We start from the raw sequence: 25,084 nt of genomic DNA, 5'->3' as shown, positions 1-25,084 counted from the left end.
TATGTCTGCCAAGTTTGTGAGCATCTTTATCACCAGTGTTTTGAACTCTATGTCTGTTAGGTTGGCTATCTCCTCATCACTTAGTTCTGTCACTGGAACCTGATCCATTATCTCTTTTGGGTCATACTTCTCTGTCTCCTCATCTTGACAGGTTCTTGTGTTTGTTTCTGTGTCTTAGGTAGAGCTGTTGCATGTGTTACATTGTAAGGGGCGGAGCCTGGGATATTAGTCAGTATGGGGTGGCCCATTTCACCATGTTGTGGTGCTGTATGTGGGGGAGGAGTCAGAGAGAGATCAATGCCACTTGCTCAGCACTTCTTCTGCTTCCTGTATGGGACTGGTGACCTTCTAGCTGTCGCCCTGGCCTAGGTTCCCAGAGTGGATGGGTCCGTGGATGTTCTAGATGGTGGGGCCCTCAAAAGAAACAGATTCTTCTGAGAAACCAGAAGTTTCTTCCTCTGTCCCAACCCCCACTAGTTTTTACAGTCAGAAGCAATGAGGCTTTATTTTCCCTGGCACTGGAACCATGAACTGTGCAGTCTGGTCTATGCTGGGAGTAACCCCCATGTGTCCCGTCCTACTTTTTAAAATGTGTGACTGCACCTTCCACCAGCTGGCCACAGTTGCTGTAGCTGCTGCTAGTGTGGACTCTGTCATCTCTTCCCTGGCTCCAACCCTCCTACTTCTCTGATTGAGTATTTCTTCTTTATATCTTTGTTTGTTGGACTTCCATGCAGCTCGATTTTCTGGAACTTCTGGTTGTCTCCAGTTTTGAGGTAGTTGTATTCCTTCTTTTTTAATTTTTTAATTTTTTTTTAGTTTAATGTATTTTAATAGCAAACATACAGGAACAGCACAGAAGACAGACAACATTTAAAACATGTAAGACAACTCAGTTAGAAAATATAGTAAATGGATGGAATCTACTCTATGATAAAAATGCCACAAACATCATTTAGTTGCCATCAATAAGAAATTTACTTGTTTTAAAAAAATCCAAATGTTGGCATTGTCCAGAAAAATTTAACAGGTTTATTTATATTGTTATAAAATTGAACTGCTGAAACTTGTTCACTGAAATATCTTGACTTGCATTAATCATTTATGTCCCTGCATTTATATTTAAAAAATTCACACACAAATAAAAATGGAAAAACTGCCAATACCTGATTTATTTTCCCTATTTTCCACTTGCAGTCATATACTTAGGTACCTTTTGACCCCATGGAAAAAAAATATCTAACGTTCAGAACTACCAATAACAGGAAGAAGAGATTTTTTTATTTTTAAAGAATGAAATGTTTCCCATCATAGTGGATTCTTAAGCATGTTCTCCATGTATGCGGCATGCTAGCTGGATATCTTTTGGCATAATTGTTACATGTTTGGCATGGATAGCACACAGGTTGGTGTCTTCAAAAAGGCCAGCCAGATAGGCTTCACTTGCCTCCTGCAAAGCACCAATAGCTGCACTCTGGAAGCGCAGATGTGTTTGGAAGTCCTGAGCAATTTCTCGCACCAGACACTGGAAGGGAAGTTTGTGAATCAGAAGTTCAGTGGACTTCTGATAACGACTAATTTCACGGAGTGCCACAGTACCAGGCCTGTAACGATGAGGTTTCTTCACCCCTCCAGTAGAGGGCGCACTCTTGCAAGCGGTTTTGGTAGCCAGTTGCTTCCTCAGGGCTTTACCACTAGTGGATTTACGGGCAATCTGCTTTGTACGAGCCATGGTATAGAGACCTCTTTAGTTAACCCCCTTCTCCTTCAGCTGGAGCTCGCTCTATTCCTTCTTGGTTGTGGAGAGAGACGCAGCATGTCTCCCTATGCCTCCATCTTGGCCAAAAGTCCTGACTTGATTGTTTTATTGCTGGAGCTATAAATTTATAATTTTAGTAGCTTATTCCTTTTCTTCCTTTTGAGTTTTTCCCTTTAAATAGTTTTAAATAATTAATCAGCAAAATTGCTAGTTTATCAACATGTGTAGTCTGACAGTTTAATTCATGTTGTTTAATCAGAGTACAAGCTCCTCATCTAATCCTTTCACAAATGCCAAATTGAATATGGAATCATTTCTGTGACCTTAAACTGTCTAGAAACAATCCTTAGTATTGTTTGAAAGTTTTCTCATAACGTTCAAAGAAAGAAAATATAATTTTATCAAATTTTCATCTACATTGCTGGATTTTTGCCCAATCTATTTTCTGGGGGAAAATCTCAAAAATGGTTTGGTGAAGCCAGTGAGCTAATGCTATGCATTCTTTTCCTGGTCTGTTTCTGTTTTTAATTCCTCTATAGGATCCCTGGCCAGGTGGCTCAATTGAGTAGAGCATCATCCAATATACTAAGGTTGCAGGTTCATACAAGAATCAACAAATGAATGTATACATAAATAATTGGAACAACAAATCTCTTTCTCTCTCTCTCTGAAAAATAAAAAATTTCTATAGAAGTTTCCCAGCAAAACTTACCTAGACATTTTTCTCCTTTGCTCTCAGAAATCAATAGGTTTCTTAGTTGCAACAGCCATAATAATAGCCAGAATCATATATTCAAACTATTAAGTCAGATTCCTTTATCTTAGGTATAAGACCTGGGTTCTGGGAATCCAGGCCTGGTGTTAACAAGCCCCCACAACTGCTGGTGTCAGGTACTGCCTAACTTTCAATAAATCTGCTGCCCCTGGCACCAGTGACTACCTATGTCCTTCAAGGTATCTTTATCTGCAGACAGGAATTTAGCAACTTCTCTGTTCTCAGAATCAACTCCTGCTCCCCTATCTGAGCCATCTACAGAAAGGCCCTTCAACTCCCCCTGCCCCTAGCTGCCCTATACTCAGGTGACTATCAGGAGATAACACTATCCAACCACCAATATGCTGGCTGTACAAGGGGACAACTTAACCTATCCTATACTGCTTATGTATTCCAAGTCTCAGAACTCCTTAAAAACTCACTCTGCCCTGACTCTAGCTGCTGGTGCTCCCCCATCCCCGACCCCAGCCCACCATGTAGCATACTCAATAAACCATCTTGTTCAGCATTTGGCTGCTGGCCTTCTCTACCTTCGCCAACCCCTGAAACCTAACACTTTATGAACTCAAAAGGATCTTGGAGAGGATTTTTAGTTAGATTCCTTAATTCTGTTTTAGTCTAATGAAAGTAAATTGTTACTGGTTCTCCTCATCCTGAGACTGGATTTCCTCTAAAAGGAGCTGCCAGAGTTTCTTCTGCTTCTTCTAGCCTATCCAGCTCTGGCTCTCTATTCTTAGTTTTCCCTAAGTCAGTAGAGGGTGGTGGTGGAGGAGATGTAGAGGAGAAAAAAGGGGTAGAAAAGTAGGACAAGTCTGGAAAACAGAGGTCAGAAAGTAGTGGGATGTTTAGGAAAAGGGGGGAAGTGAGATGTTGGCATTGAGCAGTTCCAGAAGCCTTCTTTAGTCCAGAGACAGCCTCTAAATATTTCTTAATTACTTCTTGAAGCAAAGAAATTTTATCTGAGAGTTCATAGACTATCTTTAACATTTTCTTAACTTCCTGAAGAGGAGAATGTTTAGCTGTGTTTCTTTTAGAGGCTTCTCTTTTCCAATCAAGGTAAGCATTACATTCATTCAGTTCAGTTTTAGAGCCTTTTTTTTTTTTTTCGAATTAAGTGCACAAAAGTGCCCCATTTCAGCCATCTTAAGATGGTATTACTTTCAGTTAAGTCTTCACATTTCTGTAGATACTCCCAACTTGAGACTGTATGTGAATTGTATATAAAATTCAGCAGAGTACTAAAGGGAAGCTCATTATTGGCTTTGTCAGCCTCAGAGACATGATTTACCATGTTAATTTTAATTTCTCTTTTGAACCAATTAGAAAAAGGAAATTAAAAGCAACCACATAAGAACAACCCAAATAAAGTCAAGACCCTCTACCTAAAGAAGGTAGGTTTGGGATTCTGAGAAAAGACTCATCCAAGTTTACCTAATGTGAAGTAGGAAGTCAGTGGAGCACAATGGGCCTCTGCTGGTACATAGCACTAAATCTGGGTCCATGGGGTAGTCCTGGCTGGGCTTCTTTGGAATCCTGCCCTACTATGCCAAGTAAATGTTGAGATAAGAATTCCAAACCTGCAGAGCATTTCTACAAAAATTTATTTGCATCAAACAGAGGATATACCTGGAAGCAATATCTCAACAGACTGAGATAAATGTTTCTGAGAATAGCAGTTAATAGTTTCTTTTATGCACTTTAATTTAAGAAATAAAGGCATGGAAGCTTATATTAAGGTGGGAGAAAGCAAGACAAGGATCAACTTACCTCCTGCATGCTTTATAAGGAGGGATCTGAAAGGGTAGTCAGGTATTAGAAGGAAGGGTCTGAAAGAGGGTATTTTAAAGGTATATTAACCTAGATACACAAAAACAGTGGTTAGGGCTTAGTTAAAGGCAAATAAGCCTTTTACTAAACAAGTTATATGTGTGGGGCATGACTACCCACTATGACCTGCCTAGTTAGAAATATATGACCAGATTGCCCTGTGAGGTTACTTTTCATAAAACCCCTTTTTCATCCACATGTGGTTATATAAGATGTTAACATTAGGGGAATCTGAGTGGAGGGTGATATATTGGCAACTTTTTGTAAGTCTAAATTTTCAAAATAAAAAGACTGGGTGCTGGTAGACAGTATCAGGAAGATACAGTCTATAGCAGCAGTTCTCAACCTGTGGGTTGTGACCCTTTTGGGGGTTGAATGACCCTTTCAGAGGGGTCGCCTAAGACCATCGGAAAACACATATATAATTATATATTGTTTTTGTGATTAATCACTATGTTTTCATTATGTTCAATTGTAACAATGAAAATACATCCTGCATATCAGATATTTACATTATGATTCATAACAGTAGCAAAATTACAGTTATGAAGTCTCAACGAAAATAATTTTATGGTTGGGGGTCACCACAACATGAGGAACTCTATTAAAGGGTCGTGGCATTAGGAAGGCTGAGAACCACTGGTCTCTAGAATGGTAAATAACTTTCAGTTCAAGCTTTGACATGATCAGTTGTCAGGGCTGCCTGAAAGTTAAGAATTTGGAGGCTTCATTCCCTTCCAGGGGGAAGTGCTAAGGCTGGTTGAAGATGTCTATGGAGAAGGAAAGGGCATGGTAGATGGGAGGAAAGCAGAGTGCATGAACTTGGTGTTGGGTATAGGACTGTTATATATGCTTCTGATACCTTTTTACAGTTTTGAAATGATTTTAAATAAAAATTTTAAAGTGATATATGTGCCACAAAATTCAACAGTACCTAACTAAATACAGTGGAAAGGATATCCTCTTCCTATCCTCAGTCCCTCCCCTCCTCACCACGTCCCACCCAAGTAATCACAGGTACCAAGATTCAATACACATCAGGTATAAACAAACATGTATGTATTTTCATTCATTGCTCATGGAGGGTGAGGGCTCTTGTCTTAGGTGCAAGGAAGTCAGAGTGACTCAGGAAGACTGAGAGGCAGGAAGCTTCTGCCAATATTTGAAGGAGACCCTTCCTTTCCTGCCATGCTTTGTACTGAAAAAGAGAAAAGACAGATGTATCTGTGCTGCAGGTGGGCACAGGTAACTAGGTTCTTAGTGATTGTGAACAAAATTGAACTGAAAACACAGTTTATAGTAGAGAGAGAGAATAGGTTTATTAAGTGATAGTACACTCCAGAAAATGGGAGCAGTTCAACTCTGAGCAGAGATTGACTCTCAGTGTCTGGAGGGATTCTATCCTTATAGGGTGGATATTTCCAGGCTAGTTTTGGCAGATTTTATTGTGCATGTACAAGTAGTTATATTACTCTTAAGCTACTGCACATGTGTTCTCCCATGATTTTCCTTGATTGCCCACTAGGGGAGGAGGACCCACAATGCTAATTTATTATAATGCCATTATAATAAAGCAGAGGTCATGTAGCATCTTCTGCCCAGATGCAGTTATGATTCAGCACTTTCCAGAAAGTGGGAACCAGTCTTAGAACAGGGTCTCTGTCTTGTATTGATGTCCTTTGTCTTAGCCCTGGGGTGCTACCAGAGTTTTCTCATTTCTTAGAACAGGGTTTCTGTTCTGTATCGATGTCCTTTGTCTTAGTCCTGGACACCCCAGGAGTTCCCTCATTTCTGAATATCTCCTGCCTCTTCTGAATACCCTCAAACACATTTTTCATACTGCAGGTTGCAACTTATTAATAGGTTATTAAATAAATTTGGTGTTTCATTGATGGAAAGTCTTAGTTTAGGTAATAGTTAATAAGCTTAGTAGTTAATGCATGTAAAAAAGCTATTGTTTGGGGAACTGAAACAATTTTGCACAACTTTTATGCTCCAGAAGAAACCATAAGCAATTAAGATGGTATCTGAGCCATTGTGTTCCAGGGAGAGGCATCCTGCTACCCAGGACACAGTTTATGTAAATCACCCCAAGACACAGGACATAGGACACAGGACCCAGATGGAAAAATCACTGGTCAGTGGATGAAAGGATGTTAGGGAAATTGCCAGACTATAGCTGTAACCAAGCAAACCTGGACCCTTGCAGGTAGGTCCTTGATGCATGACCCAACAATAAGTGTTGAGGGAAACAGGTTTTTATTTACAGGATTCCAACCTTGGGGGAGCTGGATGCAATCCTGCTCAGAGCTCTGTTCTCCCACAAAACCCAACACTTCCCTTGCTCCCCTCCTAGACTATAAGTCAAAATCACCAAAACCAGAAGTTCCCCATATCCTTATCCGTTCTTAAGCCAGCTGTGCAAACAGTGCTCTATCCCCTCTGGAAGGTACACTCCTGGGTTTCAAAGTCACCATCCTCTTGCAGCAGCTCTCTCCTTCAGGATCTAGGGTACACTCTCCTCAGCCTCCATGTAGTATACCAGCAATATATGTGCCGTGTCACACTGGCTCATGGTGGAGTCCTGGAGAGGCACATGTCCCAAGAGAGTAACTTCTCTGTACATCCTGAGTCCCAAGATTCCAGATAAAGTCCAGGTCTGTGAGGCAGCAGGTCAGCATCTGGCAAGGCAGAGTCTTTGGTGGCTTCAGAGTCAGCTAGAGCGAGCATGATCAGAGCAGCAGCATGTCATTTTCTCCCTCTTGGCTGCTGTTTCCTTGCTATATCCTGCTGCATGATGGAAGCCTGTGTACAAATTACATAGCTGCTTTCTCTCTCAGACCTCATGGCTGCCCCTCATGGCTGCTCCTTTCTCACTACAGCTCAGCATGGCTGCTACCTCTCCTCTCTCATGGCAGACCAGCTACCTCTTTCTTACTAGCCCAGGCCACGTGGCTGTATCCTCAGAGGAGCAGGCCTCCTCCCTTACTAACAGTAGCACGTCAGAGTCTCCTTCTTTTTCAGACCACCCTTCTTTTAAATCCTGACCCAGAGCTTTCTACCTGACCTCATACTTGGCTCCTCCTAAAATTACATTTGCAAGTTCCCCAATATGTTTTACCTTCCTTCAGCTGCTATCTTTAGTCAGGGCAAGAATGACTCAGTGATGCAGGGGCCTCCACCTCCCCTGGCTATATCAGCAGTCAGGATATGCCCTGAAAGTCACTAGTCCTTGTACCCTAGGGTAGCAGTCAACTTTCTCTTCAGGAAGGACAGGGCTATCCTCTTGCTATTGTTATGCAGAGTATCTCAAACACCATATCATCCCCTTCCCCCATTCCCCAACCATGGGCAGTGGAGGTTTCCAGGAAACCCTCTTTGCAACCCACTTCATAGCTTTTATCTGATTAACCTCTTTCCTGAATTGCAAATCCTTTACTACACTTTTCTCATTATAAAAAAGGCTGGCTTGAAAGGAAATGTAAGATGGTCTGTTAGGGTACATAACGCATCATCTTCTCAGATCACCAGCCATCTGAATAAAGCTCCCATAAAGATTCAATCCCTGGCTCTGCTTATTGGGTCTGGTAGTGACAGGCAGCACGAACGCTGACTTTTCTGGCTTTATCACGATCATCATTTAAAAATTTTTTCATTGATTTGAGAGAGAAAGAAATTGATTTGTTTTTCCACTTATTCATGTTCATTGGTTGCTTCTTGTATGTGCCCTGTGCCCTGGCTAGGGATTGAACCCACAACTTTTGCATATGAGATGATGTTCTAACCCACTGAGCTACCAAGCGAGGGCATGATCATTATTTTTAAAAAATAGAAATGAACAGACGATGGCAAGAGTAATCAAGTACAGCCCTAACCAGCGTGGCTCAGTTAGTTGAGCATTGTCCTGCAAGGCAAAGGGTCACGGGGGCACATGCCTGGAGTGTGGGCTGGTCAGGGTTTCTGTGGGTACCTGCAGTAGGTGACCAATGATGTTTCTCTCACACATTGATGTTTCTCTCTCTTTCTCCCTCCCTTCCCCTCTAAAAATAAATGAACAAAATCTTTTTAAAAAATAGAGTACTTCAGCTACAATAGGGGTAGTTTTGTGAAGCTGTCAGCTGTAAAATGTATTTCTTACTGAGAATCGAGGGTTTTTTGGTTTTTTTTTTTAAATTTTTTTTCTAAACAGTTTGAAAAATACTGAGTCAAGCCAGAATGGTCATAAGGCTCAACCTGGATGCCAAGACAGTTTGCCCTAGGCTGCTGGCAATGGGGCATGTCATTATCTCTGGGAGCCATCAGGCAATGCATGTGCAGGCCTGGCTTCCTTGAACCTTGTGTGAGGACTAGCTGGTTAATGGGTAACCAGTAGAAACACAACTCAGCTGGGAGCATGTGGCTCCCTGGGGACTATGCCACACCACATAGTGTAGGGCTCCCAGAGATGGTGTGGGACAAAACTGGGTCTCCATGTTGCAGCAGGAGCCACTGCCCCACAGAGGGCAGCTTCAAGGGAGCTGGTGAGGAGGGCTCTCCTGCCAGCTGACAAACCCAGGAAGCTTAGCAGGGCTGGAATAGCTCCCCAGGGTGGAAGTCTCTCTCCAGCCACAGTCCACCCCCACCCCAGGGTGTACTGTGTACAGACAGAGTTGCCTCTTGAATAGCTGGGAACTGAGTACCCTCTGGATTGCCAGCAGGAGCCATGCAGTTTCTCCCAACTGCTCAACTCTGCCTTGTCCTGCGAAGCAATGATCAGCTATGGACATACTTAACAAATGAGAATTGCTCTTCCAATACAACTTTTTGTGGACACTGAAACTTGAACTTCATATAATTTTCATTTGTTATAAAATACTCATCTTTTGGTATTTTTCAACAATTGAAAAGTGGAAAAACCCTTCTTAGCTCTCGTGCTGAACAAACACATATGACATGCCAGACTGGACCTGCAAGACAGAGGATGCAAACCCTGGCTTTGGCAGTAGCCTTTCCTCCCTCCCCAAACCAACCCTACTATCTTCCCACTTCTCCCTGCCCCATCTCCCTGCACAGCAGGGCACAGCTAGTGGCACTGACTCAGGGCTGACTCAATGGGAGGAGTGCTGCCTGCAGATGCCCTGGTGGGGGTGGGGGTGGATAACCTATGTAGCCCAAGGAAGGAAGGGCGGGGCAACCATTGCACTGGGTTGGGAGTGGGGGAGGGCAGATGGCCCGACAGGGGCACAGCACTTGCAGCTCTTGAGTTCTGTGGAGCCGTGAAGCTGACGCTGCAACCAGATGGCCTCCCCAGAGCCTGGGTGCAGGAGGGAGAGAGCAGGGCACTGGGTGGGAAACCCAGCCTGCGCAATCCCGTTTGGACCAGTCAACTCCAGGAGAGGACCAGGACCAGGCTCAGAGAGTACCTTGGATAAAATAGGGGTAGTTTTGTGAAGCTGTGAGCTGTAAAATGTGTTTCTTACTGATCTACAATCCTCCTGCCTCCTCCCTTCCTTCCTCCTCTGCTTCCAAAGTCCAGCTGTGGCTGTTTTTAGAGAGCAGGGCCAATAAAATGGCATTGGTCCAATCAAGAGATAATAGCATATAAAACAAAGTGGAGTCACTTATGTCAACTAAAATGTCTGTCAGTCAGTCATGACATTTTAGTTCAAGAGGGAAACTACCTAAGTCACTCTAGACGCACCTGGCAAGGGGACACACTTAAAATATTTGTCCACGTGGTCAGAACAGACACATCTGGCAAGGAGACAGAGCTAAGATATCTGCACATGTGATCAGAATAGCTATGTCTGCAGAGCAGGATCACCCATAGATGGGCTCCTGGGGACATTTCACTCTTACCAGCAGGAACATCAAGCAGAACAGCCATGTACCACCCACAGGTTCCTGGACACATTCCAAAGTTGGCATCAAGAGTGAGTGCCAAGACATTTTTTGAAACAACCTCGTAGGGCAGAGTACACTACTTTCAAGGTATAACTGAGGCAGGTTCCAGACCACTGCTGAGACAGCCGAGTTCCACATGTCAGAGTGCTGCTCCATGCCATACTGATCTTCCTTGGCATTGGTAGCCAGAGGCTCTGCTCTGCTGGACTAAGGACTTAACCTTCCCTGCTGCCCACCTGGCTCAGAGATCCCTCCTTGCAAGCTGCTGACAACTCCCTTGTCCACCGTGCTGTCACCCAGACCTGTAGACTGAGACTCTGGGACCTGCGTTCGTTATCCCCCATTGATTGCTGTGTGTGTGTTATTTCTCTTAGATTGTTAATGTGTGAGTAGGATACTAATGCATGTTGATGTTCTACTTTGCGTGAACCTGCATTGAATAAAAACTGAGTGAATAGCATAGTTACTCTATGTAACTATGTGACTCTTTTCTATTCTTTGGTGCTGGGCTGTTTAGTAAGCAGCTAGCTGAGCAGCTGCCCAGCTGGCTTATAGGAAAGACCATATCATGAACATAGCTCGTGACACTGTTTCCTCCCGGAAGCCTTCCCAGAGGGCCCTCTCAGAGCTGGGTTACCTGCATCCTGGCACCTTCCATGTTTCACCCTGACATATCTGCTGTCATAAGTAGTGTAGATGTAGTGTTGTATGTAATCAGAGACGCTGAGGTAATTCCAGCAGACAGAATTCTTGGACGAATGGGGGGCTGCTGCACGCTCAGGCAAGTCAGCCAAGAGCAGAGCAGAAGTCCATCCTTTTATTGAGTTTAACATGATACTAAAAATAGATTAATGAGAACAGACTCAAGGTAAAGAATTTTTAAAATTTTACAGAACATAATCATTATCTATAAAAGTTAAGCAGGATAACATATGATGAGGCTTTAACTTCCTAAGGATTTATAACTTTGTCGTTAGGTCAGGTTTCAAACAAGGCATTATCTATAAGGCAAGGAGATGGAGTACTCAGCAAGGTCTCTTTGCTCTCAGGATACCACGGCTCAGTGGCCTGATACAGCTTGCAGCTGCAGGTATCAGCAAGACCAGCTTGTTTATCTGAGTCACAGGACACCTGGGCAGAAAGGCATGGGAACATGTCCTTCCTCAGAGGCCTGATTTCCTCGAACAGTAGACTGTGAGCCTGGTAGCCACTGGTCTTAGTCAGACTGGAGCATAAAGCCAGGGCAGAGGAGGAGGTGGAACCTTTACTCAGGAGACCAACTTTAGAGACCCAACGTGAGTCATAGCTCTATCAGATGCCCCCAAAATCTATAATAATATATTTTAAAAATAACACACATATATGTTACTTTAACATATAAATATGAACCCTGATGTGTGCCTCAGTTGGTTGGGTGTGGTGCAGGAAGGTGGCCTGCATTTCCAGTCAGGGAACATGCCTACATTATGGTTTGGTCCCTGGTTGGGGCATGTAGGAGAGGCAAACCATTCATGTCTTCTCACATCATATTTCTCTCCCTCTTTTTCTTCCTCCCTTCTTCTCTCTCTAAAAATAAATAAAAATCTTTAAGAAAAACAGAAATATGAAAAAGTAGTTTATTTGAAACATGTTAAATTATACATATATGAAAAATAGGTGTTTATTTGAAATGTTGTCTGTTATTCACTTTTCTGTTATATAATGTTATCATTTTAAAAAAACAATGATAGGATTAGTAACAATGGCAATACGACTAATTAAACAAATATATGTGTGAGAAAGAAATACAAAAATGGTTTTATCATGTTTCTATTTTCTGATATAGCAATTTATTTTAACTAAGATACATACATGTAAAAGGCTACATGCTATATGATTCTGGTAGAGGAGATAGTTAGGCATGAGCAGAGCTGGACAGGCCAGGTATGGAATGTCACCAGGGTGGAAAGTCTCAGGTGACTAGCATCAGGCAGAACTAGAGAAAAGTATTATAGGCTAGGACCTCTTCCCCAGGATGACCTTTCTTCCCCTAGCATGTCTTTAGTCATGTGGTTTAGACCCCCCCACACCCCGTGAGGAGGAACAAAGGGGGCAAAGAGTAGCCTCATTTGACTCCCTTAAGCACTAAGTCCCCAGGACAATGAGGTTCTGATCAGCATCAGATAATCGTAGGAATAGGGTCTTGGATCTATTGACTACATAGATAGAAATTTAGTCAAACAACAGATAACATCTAAGCCTCCGCTGTGTATCAGCTTCAAGCCCAGAGAAGCAGCAAAACCAGACTAAAGCAATGAAGCCATGGCTGAACTCAGGACTAGATGCAATATATATTGACCCCCTTACTAGTCCTGACCAATCAGTTGAAACCACAACCCTGAAAGGACACAGCTGGAAAGCTGATGAATCTTCTATTGAGATCCTCCCCTGAGACCTCCCCTAAAATCCTCACCTTTAGAAAACAAGTAAAAAATGCTTAATACAAGGAATGCAGCTAGCTCACTTGCTCGCTTGCTCTCTCTCTCTCTTTCACACACACACACACACACACACACACACACACACACATACGCACACACAGAAGTACTCCTGCAGTTTCCCAAGTGTTCAGATGTGTACCTTTGCTTTGTTCCTGCTAAACTTGAAAGGCCCTTCTTTAGCCTCTGTAATATGTCTCCTCAATCCACACAGCCTGGCTAGTTCTCTTCTACCTTTGTGACTTTCTAAACAAATGTCTTGAGTTAGAGATTTTGGGCTCTGAATTCTTTTAGTCAGACCCAACAACCAAGATCTAACAATTGTCACTAACAATTCCAATTATGTGACATTCTGGAAAAAGGTAGAACTATGAAGACAGCAAAAAGATCAGTAGTTCCCAGGGGTTAGAGAGCAGGAAATGAATAGGTGTAACAGGATTTTTAGGACCATGAAAATACTCTGTATGATACTATATTGATGGATATGTGTCATTATACATTTTTCCAAATTCATGTAATGTAAAACATCAAAAATGAATGTAATTTAAAAACTATGGACTTCCGGTGATTTTCATGTGTCAATGTAAGTTCATCAGTTATAACAAATGTACCACTCTGATGGGGTATGTTGATAATGGGGGAAGCTATGCATGTGTAAGGGCAGAGGGTATATGCAAAATCTCTTTTTTCTCCTCAATTTTGCTTTGAACATAAAAGTGTGCTACAAAAATGAAATATTTTTTTAAAAGATACATACAGTACAGGTATCCCCCATTTAACATGGTATGTCTATAACATGATTTCGCTCTAACATTGTTAGAGAATTGGGGAAACCCCTGTATAACACAGTACTTCTATAACACAATTTTGCTCTAACACAGTATGACTGTAGAAGATATCCAAGAATTGCTGGTAGAAAAAAAAACTGATGAAGAAATTTTGGTGGAAATGACATCTGGAATGTGCCACGATAACTTAGGAGATGGTAGCACTGATTAAAATGAAGAAGTTAAACAATTTACTCTAAAAAGCGTAAAGGAAGGCCTAGACTTAGCTGAACAGCTAGAGTCGTATTTCATAAATGAAGATCCTTGCACTGAAAGGAGCACAGAGTTTAAGAGAGAATCTCAAAAGTACTTAGCACCATGTAACAAAATTTACAAAGATCTCTCAGCTAAAAGCAAGCAGTCTAAAATAACAGACTTTTTTACAAAATGCGGGGCACAGAAATCAAGATAATGCTGAAGAAAGTTCAGAGGATGAAGATACCTTGTCAAAAAGAAAATGCATTCAGTTAATGGAGCTTAGTAGTGATAACGAAGAAAACATTACTTAATTTATATTAATATGTAACACTTTTGATGAAAATTGCTTTAATAAAGATACTTCTCTTAATTATAAAAATATAATAGTATTTTTTTAATTTTGGGAACCTAACCCCCCTTTTTGTACTAGTTCTGTTTCATATAACATGGATTCACATAACACGACATTTGTTAGGAACCTAACAGCTGTGTTATATGAGGGTTACCTGTACATGTAAGACTTTTTAAAAGAAGAATGTAAATACAGTAGCACTAATTAAATAGATATTACCATATGTATTAAAAAATAACAATGACATTTCTAATAATACAGATATTTTTATATTTAAAAAAATTTTACATGCATTTTATTGATTTATTACAGTTGTCCCAATTTTTTCCCCTTCACTCCCCCCCTCCACCAGGTATCCTCCATTTCCTCTAGCAATCACCCCTCTTAGTTCATGTCCATGGGTCATGCATGTAAGTTCTTTGGCTACTCCACTTCCTATAATGTTCTTAACATCTCCATATCTATTTTGTACCTGCCAGTTTGTACTTTTTAATCCCTGTATCTTTTCCCGCATTCTCCCCCATCCCCCTCCCAATGGATAACCCTCCAAATTATCTTCATATCTCTGATTCTGTTCATGTTCTGCTTGTTTGTTTACACTATTTTTTAGATTCAATTGTTGATAGTTGTGAATTTATTGCCATTTTATTTTTTAAGTATATTTTATTGATTATGCTATTATAGTTGTCCCAATTTTTACCCCTTTGCCCCACTCTGCCCAGTACCTCCCTTCCCTCCAGCAATCTTTCCCCCCCTTAGTTCATGTCCATGAGTCATGCATATAAGTTCTTTGGCTTCTCCATTTCCTTTACTAGTCTTAACATCCCCCTGTCTATTTTGTATTATGCTTCTTAGTCCTTGCACCATTTCCCCATTTCTCCTCCTTCTCCCTCCCAGCTGATAACCTTGCAGTAGACAGCATATATGTGGGTCATGCTTTCTAATCCATTCAGCTACCCTATTTCTTCCCTCTACCACACCCACTCTTTCTCCCACAGTCAATCCCCACCCTGCTGTTCATATCCATGGGTCATTTATACTAGTTCCTTGAATAGACCCTTCCTCTTCTTACCCCTCTTCTTCCCATCCACCCCCCACACCCTGGTTATTGTCAATCTGCTCCGTATTTACATGCTTCTGCTTCAATTTTGCTCATTTGTTTGTGCTGTTCATTAGTTTCCTGTATTAGGTGATATCACATGGTATTTGTCTTTTGTTGCCTGGTTTATTTCACTAAGCATCATTCTCTCCAGTTCCATCCATATTTTCAAAAATGGCAGGAGTTCCATCTCTCTTTCTGCTGCATAGTATTCCATTGTATAAATGTACTACCTTTTTCTAATCCACTCATCTACAGATGGGCACTTAGGCTGTTTCCAGCACTTGGCTATTGTAAATAGTGCTGCTATGAACATAGGGGTGCATAGGTTCTTTTGAATTGGTGTTTCAGGATTCTTCGGGTATAATAAATTCTAGCAATGGAATTGCTGGATCAAAATGCAGTTCCATTTTTATTTTTTTGAGGTCTTTCATTATTATTTCAAATAAGTTTTCAGTTTCTTGCTCTTTCTATTCTCCTTCCAGCACCCCTATGATTCAGATGTTAGTACATTTGGAGATGTCCCAGAGGAACCTTAGCCTATCTTTGTTTTTTTAGATTGTTTTTTCTTCTTACTATTCTGATTAAATGTTTTTTTCTTCCTTATGTTTCAAATCATTGATTTGATTCTCAGCTTAATCCCTTCCATTGCTGGTTCCCTATAAATTTTTCTTTATTTCACTTAGTGTATGCTTCATTTTCTGCCTGGATATTTTTAATGCTCTTGAGGTCCTCACTAAGTTTCTTGAGCATCCTAATAACAAGTATTTGAACTCTGCATCTGGTAGGTTGCTTATCTTCATTTCATTTAGTTCTTTTTCTGAAGTTTTGTTCTGTTCTTTCATTTGGGCCATATTTCTTTTTCTCCTCATTCTGGCAGCCTCCATGTGTTTGTTTCTATGTATTAGATGTTGCTGCTTTGACTCCCTGTTTTAGCAACATGGCCTATTGTAGAAATGTGCATTGGTAAGTTGGATGTGGTGGAGCCTTAGTTAATTGCTGGATGGGGCAACCCATGTCACCGCTCTGTGGTTCCGTGTGGTGGAGGAGTCAGAGAGGGGACAATGCCACTGCCTGGCTGCTGGAGTTTTGTCCAGGAGAAAGCTGTCTCCTGGTACATTTCATGATGCCAGTCACTTCAGTTTCTCCCTGTATGCCACTGGTGCCCTTCCAGCTGTTGCCTTGGTGCTGAAGCCCAGAGGCTGCAAGTCTGTGTAAGTCCTAAGTCTGTTGTGGGCCCTTTATGAGGAGACTCCTGAGAATCCTGCAGTTTCTCCCACTGCCTCAACCCTCACTGGTTTTTATAGCCAGAAGTTTTGGGGACTTATCTTCCAGGCACTGGAACCCTGGGCTTGGTGGTCTGGTGTGGTGCTGGGATCCCTTGCTCCTGAGGTATCTCTCCCAACTTTTACCCACCACATGATGGTGTGGTACCATCTATTCCACATCTCTGCTCCTCTCCATGTTTCTGCTTCTCTCTGCATCTCCGCCTTTCCTACCCATCTGGATGAACATGGCTTCTTTAATTCATTGGTTGTCAGACTTCTATACAGTTCAATTTTCTGATGATTCTGGGTGATATTTGTTTTGTAGTGTTAGCTGTAATTTTTCTGCAGTTGTGTGAGGGGGAAGCCATGTTTACCTATACCTCCATTTGGCACATACTGACTGCTTGGTAAATATCTGCTCAGCTCTAATTCTGATGTCACACATAGGTCTTGATCCCAGACTGCTGACATTTCATAACACAACTAGGTCTCTCCTTTCAGCAAGAACCTCCAGGCAAACCTAATCAACTCTGTTGCCTAATCAAGTTGTAAAATGAAAGAGGAAGACATTACTAGCAAGTCTCCACTACAACTCTTAGGCATGAATTTAGTTTGATAGGTCATAAATGAACAGTCCTCAATGAGAGCTGATGCTGCAATTCTCTAGGTTTCTGAACTAGCTAGAGGCTGCAACACTGCCACTTCCAATGTGAAGGCTGACCCAGGTTGGGGTAGATCATTGGAGCAGTCATTTTCCCAAAGAAAGTGTCACCCAAAATGAATCCTTGTAGTTTTGTTCCATCATCATCAGATTACTAAGGTTGGAGATACTATGGATTCAGTTCCAGACCACTGCAATAAATAAAGTAAAGGCATACCTCAGAGACAGCTTGGTTTCAGTTCCAGAACACCATAATAAAGTGAGTATTTCAATAAAGTAAATAATATTCACGTGGTGGAGAATCTTGCCTTCTATTTGTGAAATATGCAAACCTGGAAGCTGATGGAAGGCATGGGTAAGTTTTCTCCCCAGGCAGTATATAACATAGTTGATATTTTAGACTCATTTAAACATGGCTTCAAACCTTGGCTTTACAACTTATTAGCTTGATATAATAACCATAGCAAATCCTTGCCCTCATAATTCGATGACTATTTCTGTGGCTTGCACTTTGGTCCTAGGCCATGAGTACTGGGCTGAGCACTCTCTTGTTAATTATTAGCTGTTTGAGCCTGGACAATTTAACTCATTTCTCTGAATCTCAGTATTCTCATCAAAGAATGTAATGAAGACAGAATTGGCAGATGTTAAAAAGTTAGTCTGCCATAAAATCATATTTTCAAATTGTGGCACCAAGAAGAATGTCCTTTTCTAATTTGGAAATATATTGAGAATGAGAATGGAGGAAAGAACTGTAGTCAAACAAATTTATAGCCTGCTCCTCCAAAATTGTTTGATGATCTTCAAAGAGACCATAAGGGTCCTAAAAAGTGATAAAACTGTACATGAGCTCTAAAGACTGATTCTTACAACTGGGGCTTCAGATGTCATTCCAATAACCATAGCAAATCATTGCCCTCATAATTCAATGACTATTTCTGTGGCTTGCATTTTGGTCCCAGGCCATGAGTAATGAATTGAGCACCCTCTTGTTAATTAGAGAGTGCAATAATGACCGATATTTTTTACCTTCTTCTGTTTCCTTTAAGAAACCCTTTTTTTATGTTGTGATCAAATTAAATGTGGTCAAACATAAAATTCTTCAACTTGCAGCCCTGCTCTTATTAAACCCACATTACACTGATTTATGCTGTCTGTCAATGTAATGGCATCAAGCTAACAATCTTCTCAACAAAATCATTTGAACATGGAATACTTAGGATCTTACTAACAACAGTAGGTTTTTAGATTTGTAGGGGTTAATTCTCAGCCCTCCAAAAATGTCCATCCATTTTGTAGCTACAGGCTGGTTTTGGTAGACCAGCCTAGGGTATCCATGTCTAAAATGTCCATTCTTCTTACTCAAACATTTTGAAGTACACTGGATTTCATAAGTTAAACACCTCTCTCTCTTTCTCTCAAAATAGTTTTAAGGCACAGAGGTCTTTGATCTTGTGGAATTAAAGTTAGATTACAAATACAGTCCAGATTTAGTAAAGAAATGAGAAAGTCCTGTCTAAATAGATTGTCTTTTTCTGGTTGCATTTTATTTCCCCATAACAGAGTTATTTTTCATTACATGGATTTTTTGTCACTGTCTACACATAACATTGAACAGCTCAGGCACAGTCAGTTTATCCTTTTTTAGGACCCTTGTGGTCTCTTTGGAGGAACAAGTTATAGATTTCTGTTTGATTACAGTTCTTTTCTCCATTCTCATTCTCAATATATTTCCAAATTATAAAACAATATTCTCCTCATCCAATACTTTGAAAATATAGTTTTATGGCAGACTAAAATTTTAACATCTTTTCTATGACTGGCAACAGTAACAGCCATCTTATAGGCTCATGTCTAAAGGAGACCATTTCCTTCCGATTCTAGAATGCCAAGTAATTCATTAAGTGCATGTTTGGAGAAAACTAAAAAGTAACCCAACCTTTCATTATGAAAGCCTTAGTATTACAGAAAGCAAATCACAGTATGTTAGCTATGTTGTATGTAGGTGTGCAGGACATTTAGTAGGTAAGATCTTTTCATTTTCTTTGGAAAAAGTCATAGACTTAATGGCATTTGCAAAACTTTACAACTACACTGTCTGCTAAGTATGCAGACAGATGAGCAAAATCTCCTTTGTATATAGACATAGTAGCATTAACATTTCTTTGTTTTATTTTCTCTGAAGTCTCATTAAAATCTTCATAGAATTCAAAAAGACAATTTGAAATTCCATTTTTCAAATTAAAGTACTTAAGAGATAGGCAAATATATACTTTTTTAGTTGCCGTGGTTTGGCTCAGCACTTGATATACTGTAGAGACTGTAATCATTGGTAGGATCCAATAGAATCAGGCTACACTGTAAAGGGCCAACATATAATCAAAATTTGCCTTTTGTTCACCGACAGGATAATTCAGTTAGAGCTTTTGAATGAGAAATTTAAGTTTACTCAGTTTTAGAGAAAAATCAAAGGAGCAATCGGTTCATTCATATCTGCCCAAGCTAATTCAGTGGCCACTATTTTCTTTTTTCCTTCCTCCTTTTTCTTTCTTTCTTTTCTTTTTCACTGGTGGCAACTATTTGCAACAGAGAATTCGTCTTTGGGAGAGACCAAAAAACCCTTTTGATGAATTTAGAAGTACTTGCTTGTCTCACTGGGAACATGTAAGAATTAGTTTCTTTCTTTCTTTCTTTCTTTTTTTAAAATTGTTTTTCAATTACAGTTGTCCCATTTTTTCCTCCATTATTCCCCACCACTCAGCCCACCCCTTCTCCCACAGTCATTTCCCACCCCGTTGTCCATGTCCATGTGTCACTTATACATGTTCTTTGACTAGACCCTTCCCTGACTTATCCCCTTCTCTCCCTCCCCCCTCCCCCTTGATAACTGTTATTCTGCTCCTTGCTCAATTTTGTTCATTTGTTTGTGTTGTTCATTAGTCTCCTGTATCAGGTGATATCACATGGTATTTTTCTTTCATTGCCTGGCTTATTTTATTAAGCACAATTCTCTCTAGTTCCATCCATGTTGTCGCAAATGGCAGGAGTTCCTTCTTTCTTTCTGCTGCATACTATTCCATTGTGTAAATGTACCACAGTTTTTTAATCTACAGATGGGCACTTAGGCTGTTTCCAGCACTTGGCTATTGTAAGTAGTGCTACCATGAACATAGGGATACATAAGTTCTTTTGACTTGGGGTTTCAGGATTCTTCGGGTATAATCCTAGCAGTGGAACCACTGGCTCAAAAGGCAGTTCCATTTTTAGTTTTTTGAGGTAATTCCATATTGTTTTCCATAGTGGCTGCACCAGTCTGCAATCCCACCAACAGTGCAGTAGGGTTCCCGTTTCTCCACATCCTTGCCAGCACTTGTTGTTTGTTGATTTGTTGATGATGGCCATTCTGACTGGTGTAAAGTGGTATCTCATTGTGGTTTTTATTTGCATCTCTCTGATGGGCTAGTGATGTTGATCATTCTTTCATGTGTCTGTGGACCCTCTGTGTATCTTCCTTGGAGAAGTGTTTGTTCAGGTCCTTTGCCCATGTTTTTCACTGGGCTCTGTCTTCTTGGTGTTGAAATGTGTAAGTTCTTTATATATTTTGGAGATCAATCCCTTGTCTGAGGTATCATTGGCAAATATGTTTTCCCATATGGTAGGTTCCCTTTTCATCTTACAGATGTTTTCTTTTGCTGAGCAGAAACTTTTTAGTTTGATGTAGTCCAATTTCTTTATTCTTTCCTTTCTTTCCCTTGCCTTAGGAGATGTATTGGTGAAAATATTGCTACATGGGATATCTGAAACTTTCCTTTCTATGTTTTCCTCTAGGACTTTTATGGTGTCATGGCTTACATTTAAGTCTTTAATCCATTTTGAGTTTATTCTTGTGTGTGGTGTAAGTTGGGTGTCTAGTTTCATTTTTTTGCATGTCCCTGTCCAGTTCTCCCAGCACCATTTGTTGAAGAGGCTCTTCTCACTCCATTTTATGCTCCCTCCCCCTTTATCAAATATTAGTTGACCATATAGATCTGGGTTTATTTCTGGGCTCTCTATTATGTTCCATTGATCAATACATCTGTTCTTATTCCAGTACCAGATGGTCTTGATCACAGTGGCTTTGTAGTATAGTTTGATGTCTGGTATTGTGATTCCTCCTGTTGTGTTCTTCTGTCTCAAGATTGCTTTGGCTATTTGGGATCTTTTTTGGTTCCATATAAATTTTTATGTATTTGTTCTAGGTCTGTGAAATATGTCATGGGTATTTTAATAGGGATTGCATTGAATCTATAAATTGCTTTGGGTAGTATGGACATTTTAGTGATGTTGAACCTTCACATTCATGAACATGGTATTTGCTCCCATTTATTTCATGTTTCTTATGTGTGCTTTTATATTCCTTTCTGCCCCATGCCCAATTCCAAATTCTTCTCTGCATATTGTGCAGTATTCTCTTTTTGGTTATTTACCTTCCTAACTCAGTTGTATGTGTCATTCCAGCTGTCATTAAAATCAGGCAATTGTTTCACCTTCTAAATGACCACAATGTTTGGTTCATTCTGGAAATGGTATTGTAATCATTCTCATTTTTGTTATCTGAACTTTTAAAAAAAACATGGCCACAAAATTCACCATGTTAAAAATTAAACTAGCACTGTCTCAATACAAAGCTCAATAGCTAATCCACAGACAAAGTGGATGTTCATGTTCCAAATACAGTGCAGTTAAGTCGCATCACCACCAGTGGTGCGATGATGAATGAGCCATTGTTGTGAACTGCATATCACAGTTTTCATCATCAACAACAGAGACTAAGGTAAGTGCTGTGTCCTTCTGGCATTAATACCAGTGTTGTTTTCAGCCCCTCTTTTGGGGGTTCACTTTTAGGTTCTGTATCTATTCCCTAACCTCCCGTACCTTTCACTAGAAAGTGAAAGGTTTTTTTACCCCAGGAAAATTTACCAGATGTAGGAATTTTAGTGCTAAATAAGGACAGTCCCAGATGACCTGGAATAGTTGGTCACCCAAGCATATGTTTGTGGAATCAAGAAAAAATTCTCAAGTAAAATACTGTATGATTTCACGTACACATGAAATATTAAAAAAAAAATTTAAAAAGCTCACCTCAGTCCTGGCCAGTGTCTCAGTTGGTTGAAGCAATGTCCTATAGACCAAAGAGTCATGGGTTCGATTCCTAGTCAGGACATATATGCAGGTTTTGGATTCAATCCCCAGTTGAGGCATGTTCGCAAAGGCAACTAAGCAATGTTTCTCTCTCTCTTTCTCTCTCCCTCTCTCTGTTTCTCTCTCTCTCTCTCTCTCTCTCTCTCTCTCTCTCTCTCTCTCTCTCTCTCTGAAAGCAATGAAAAAATGTCCTCAAATGAAGAAAAAAAAAACAAACAAACTGAGTTCATAGATAAGAGAATAGACTGATGGCTGCCAGAGGCAGGGAATGGGAGATAGGGAAATGGCTGAAGGTGATCACAATGACTAAACTTTCAGTTGTCAGATAAATAAGTCATGGGGGCAAAATATACAGCATGGTAACTATAGTTAAGAATATGTGTGAAATTATTCAATATGTGTATATATAAAAGTTGTGAAGAGAGCAGCTCTTCAAAGTTCTATCACAAGAAGAAAAATTGTAACTACGTGAGGTGATAGATGTTAACTATATGATAGACATATAGCAAATTGTTGGTGCCAAATTTACACCAGGTATTAGACCTCAGTTCCAGAATTCAGAGCCAAGACCCAAATTATGAGAGAAAATTTATTTAGAAAGTCACAGAGGTAGAAGAACTGAGCCATCATAGAAAAGTGGGCTCAGGAAATGAGTTACAGAGGCAAAAGAAGGGGACTTGGTGCTTTGGGGCAGGGAGAGAGAGAGATACACACCTTGAGAGATGAAAGAGGGAGGACAGGTTTGAGCATGCTCTGGAAAGAGAGAGAGCACACAGGGATTCCTATCTTAAGGACTTTTATCTGGAGGTCGTAGGGGAGGATCTCAATGGAATATTCACCAGCTTTCCAACTGTGCTCCCTTCGGGGTTCTGATCTCCACTGATTGGTCAGTGCCAGGGCAAGGACGGTCATTAATCAGTGCAGCTCATGGTATTGCCCTTTCTGATTTTGCTGCTTCTCTGGACCTGGAGCTGAAACACAGATGAGGCCTACATGTCATCTCCAGGAGTAATGTTTAAAGGAGCAGTCGTGTAAGGGCTTATAGTTTTTCCCATTGAAAAGCACCCAGGGCTCTACACCCTGGTAACACTCTGCACCTGCCTTATCATTTCTACTAGGTCCATGCCTATTTAACTACGTACTACAAAACCATTACATTGTACACCTAAAACTAATACAATGTTATATGTCAATTATATCTCAATAAAACTGAGAAAAGAAATAATGTCTCAATATAAAAAATTAATTGTATTTCTATATACTAGTAACAAACAATTGTAAGTTGTAATTATTAAAGTGCTACTTACAGTAGCATTTTAAAACATGAAATAAGTAGGCATAAGTTTAACAAAATATGTTCAATACCTGTACACTGAAAATATGAAACATTAGTTAGATAAATTAATAAAGAACTAAATAACTGGAGAGAAATACTATGCTAACGGATCAGAAGACTTAATATTAAGATGTCTATTCTCCCCAAAAAGCCCTGGCTGGTTTGGCTCAGTGGATTGAGCGTTGGCCTGCGAGCTAAGTGTCGCTGGTTCGATCTTCCAGTCAGGGCACATCAGAGAAGGAAAACTCTGACTCCAAAAAACCTCCGCTGCCTTGCGGCATACCTCTTCAGGGAAAAGGCTAAGGGAGTAAACCCCGACAGAAAATCCGGAGCTGGAGTCCCTAAGGCGGTTCGATGTTGTAGTCAACACCGGCAACTCCTGCGGCGCACCTGAAGCCAAGCTGTATTGACTCTGTCTTTCCCTTGGGCCCTTCAGCTGCGAAGAGAGGGGGGGTCTGCTGCATGGGCAACAGCAGACCCTCCATATCACCTTGCCCAGGCTCTGTAGCTTCAGCTTCACTGGAGAGGACACTCCAGCGTCATCGTAAGATGTCGATTCAACACGGGAGGAGACAGATACCGTGTCACTCCCGAGTCAGACTGCACAACCATTCTCGGTGGTGCAGATAGACTCTTAAGAAGCTACACCATCGTCTCTCGAGACGGACGGCTGCCGCCGCCGACGATTCTCCCCAAATTGTTCTGTACAGTCAGTGCAATCCCAATCAAAGTCTCAGCAAGAATTTTTTGGTGTAAATAGACAAGCTGATTCTAAAATTTTTAAAAAAATGCAAAGGACCTCAAACTTTGAAAAAGAACAAAATTTGAGGACTTAGACACTATCTGACCTCATGACTTATGAGAGTCTTATAACAGCAATTAAGCAGTTAAGATAGTATGATACAGGCATAAAGATGAAAAGATAGATCAGTAGAATAAAATAGAGAATAGAAGTGAACATATACATATACGGTAAATTGATTTTTGACAAAGTATCAAGGTAATTCAATGAGGGAAAAGATAGTGTTTGCAACAAATGGTACTGTAACAATTAGCTATCCATGTAGGGAAAAACGGTGAATTGATTCCTGCCTCATACCACACATAAAAATTAATAAATTAAAAATGGATTTGTAATAGTGGGGGATTGTAACCCATCCCACCATTCTTTTGACATTGTTTTTGTAAGTGCTGAATCTGGCTAATGTGTAGCTCATAGATAAACAGCATACTTGTAGAAGAAACCTAGAAACTAACTTCAGAAGATAGAGATTCTGACCTTCAGGCATCCCAGCGCCAGTAGATTTGCCAAACTTTGGAGACAGGATGATGTAAATCTAGGATGACTTGAAGCCAGGATTATTAAACCAGGATGATACACACCGAACCATTACTTGCCTTATCAGAATAGACTGTGCTCATCTGTATGTAGAGAACTTTT

At 40.6% G+C, this 25,084-nt stretch overlaps 1 protein-coding gene across 1 annotated transcript; it reads right to left on the bottom strand.

The window, feature by feature from the left end:
- Positions 1-1,321: 1,321 nt before the first annotated feature.
- LOC150021801 (histone H3.3A-like) lies at positions 1,322-1,732 on the bottom strand. Its single transcript, XM_090287091.1, has one exon. It carries the CDS (start codon positions 1,730-1,732, stop codon positions 1,322-1,324), a length of 411 nt encoding a protein of 136 aa, XP_090143217.1.
- Positions 1,733-25,084: the final 23,352 nt, after the last annotated feature.

Source organism: Furipterus horrens, unplaced genomic scaffold, assembly GCF_987537825.1.
Source record: "Furipterus horrens unplaced genomic scaffold, mFurHor1.1.pri manual_scaffold_1, whole genome shotgun sequence".
Lineage (NCBI taxonomy): Eukaryota > Metazoa > Chordata > Mammalia > Chiroptera > Furipteridae > Furipterus > Furipterus horrens.
This window is presented reverse-complemented; position numbering and strand designations above follow the sequence as displayed.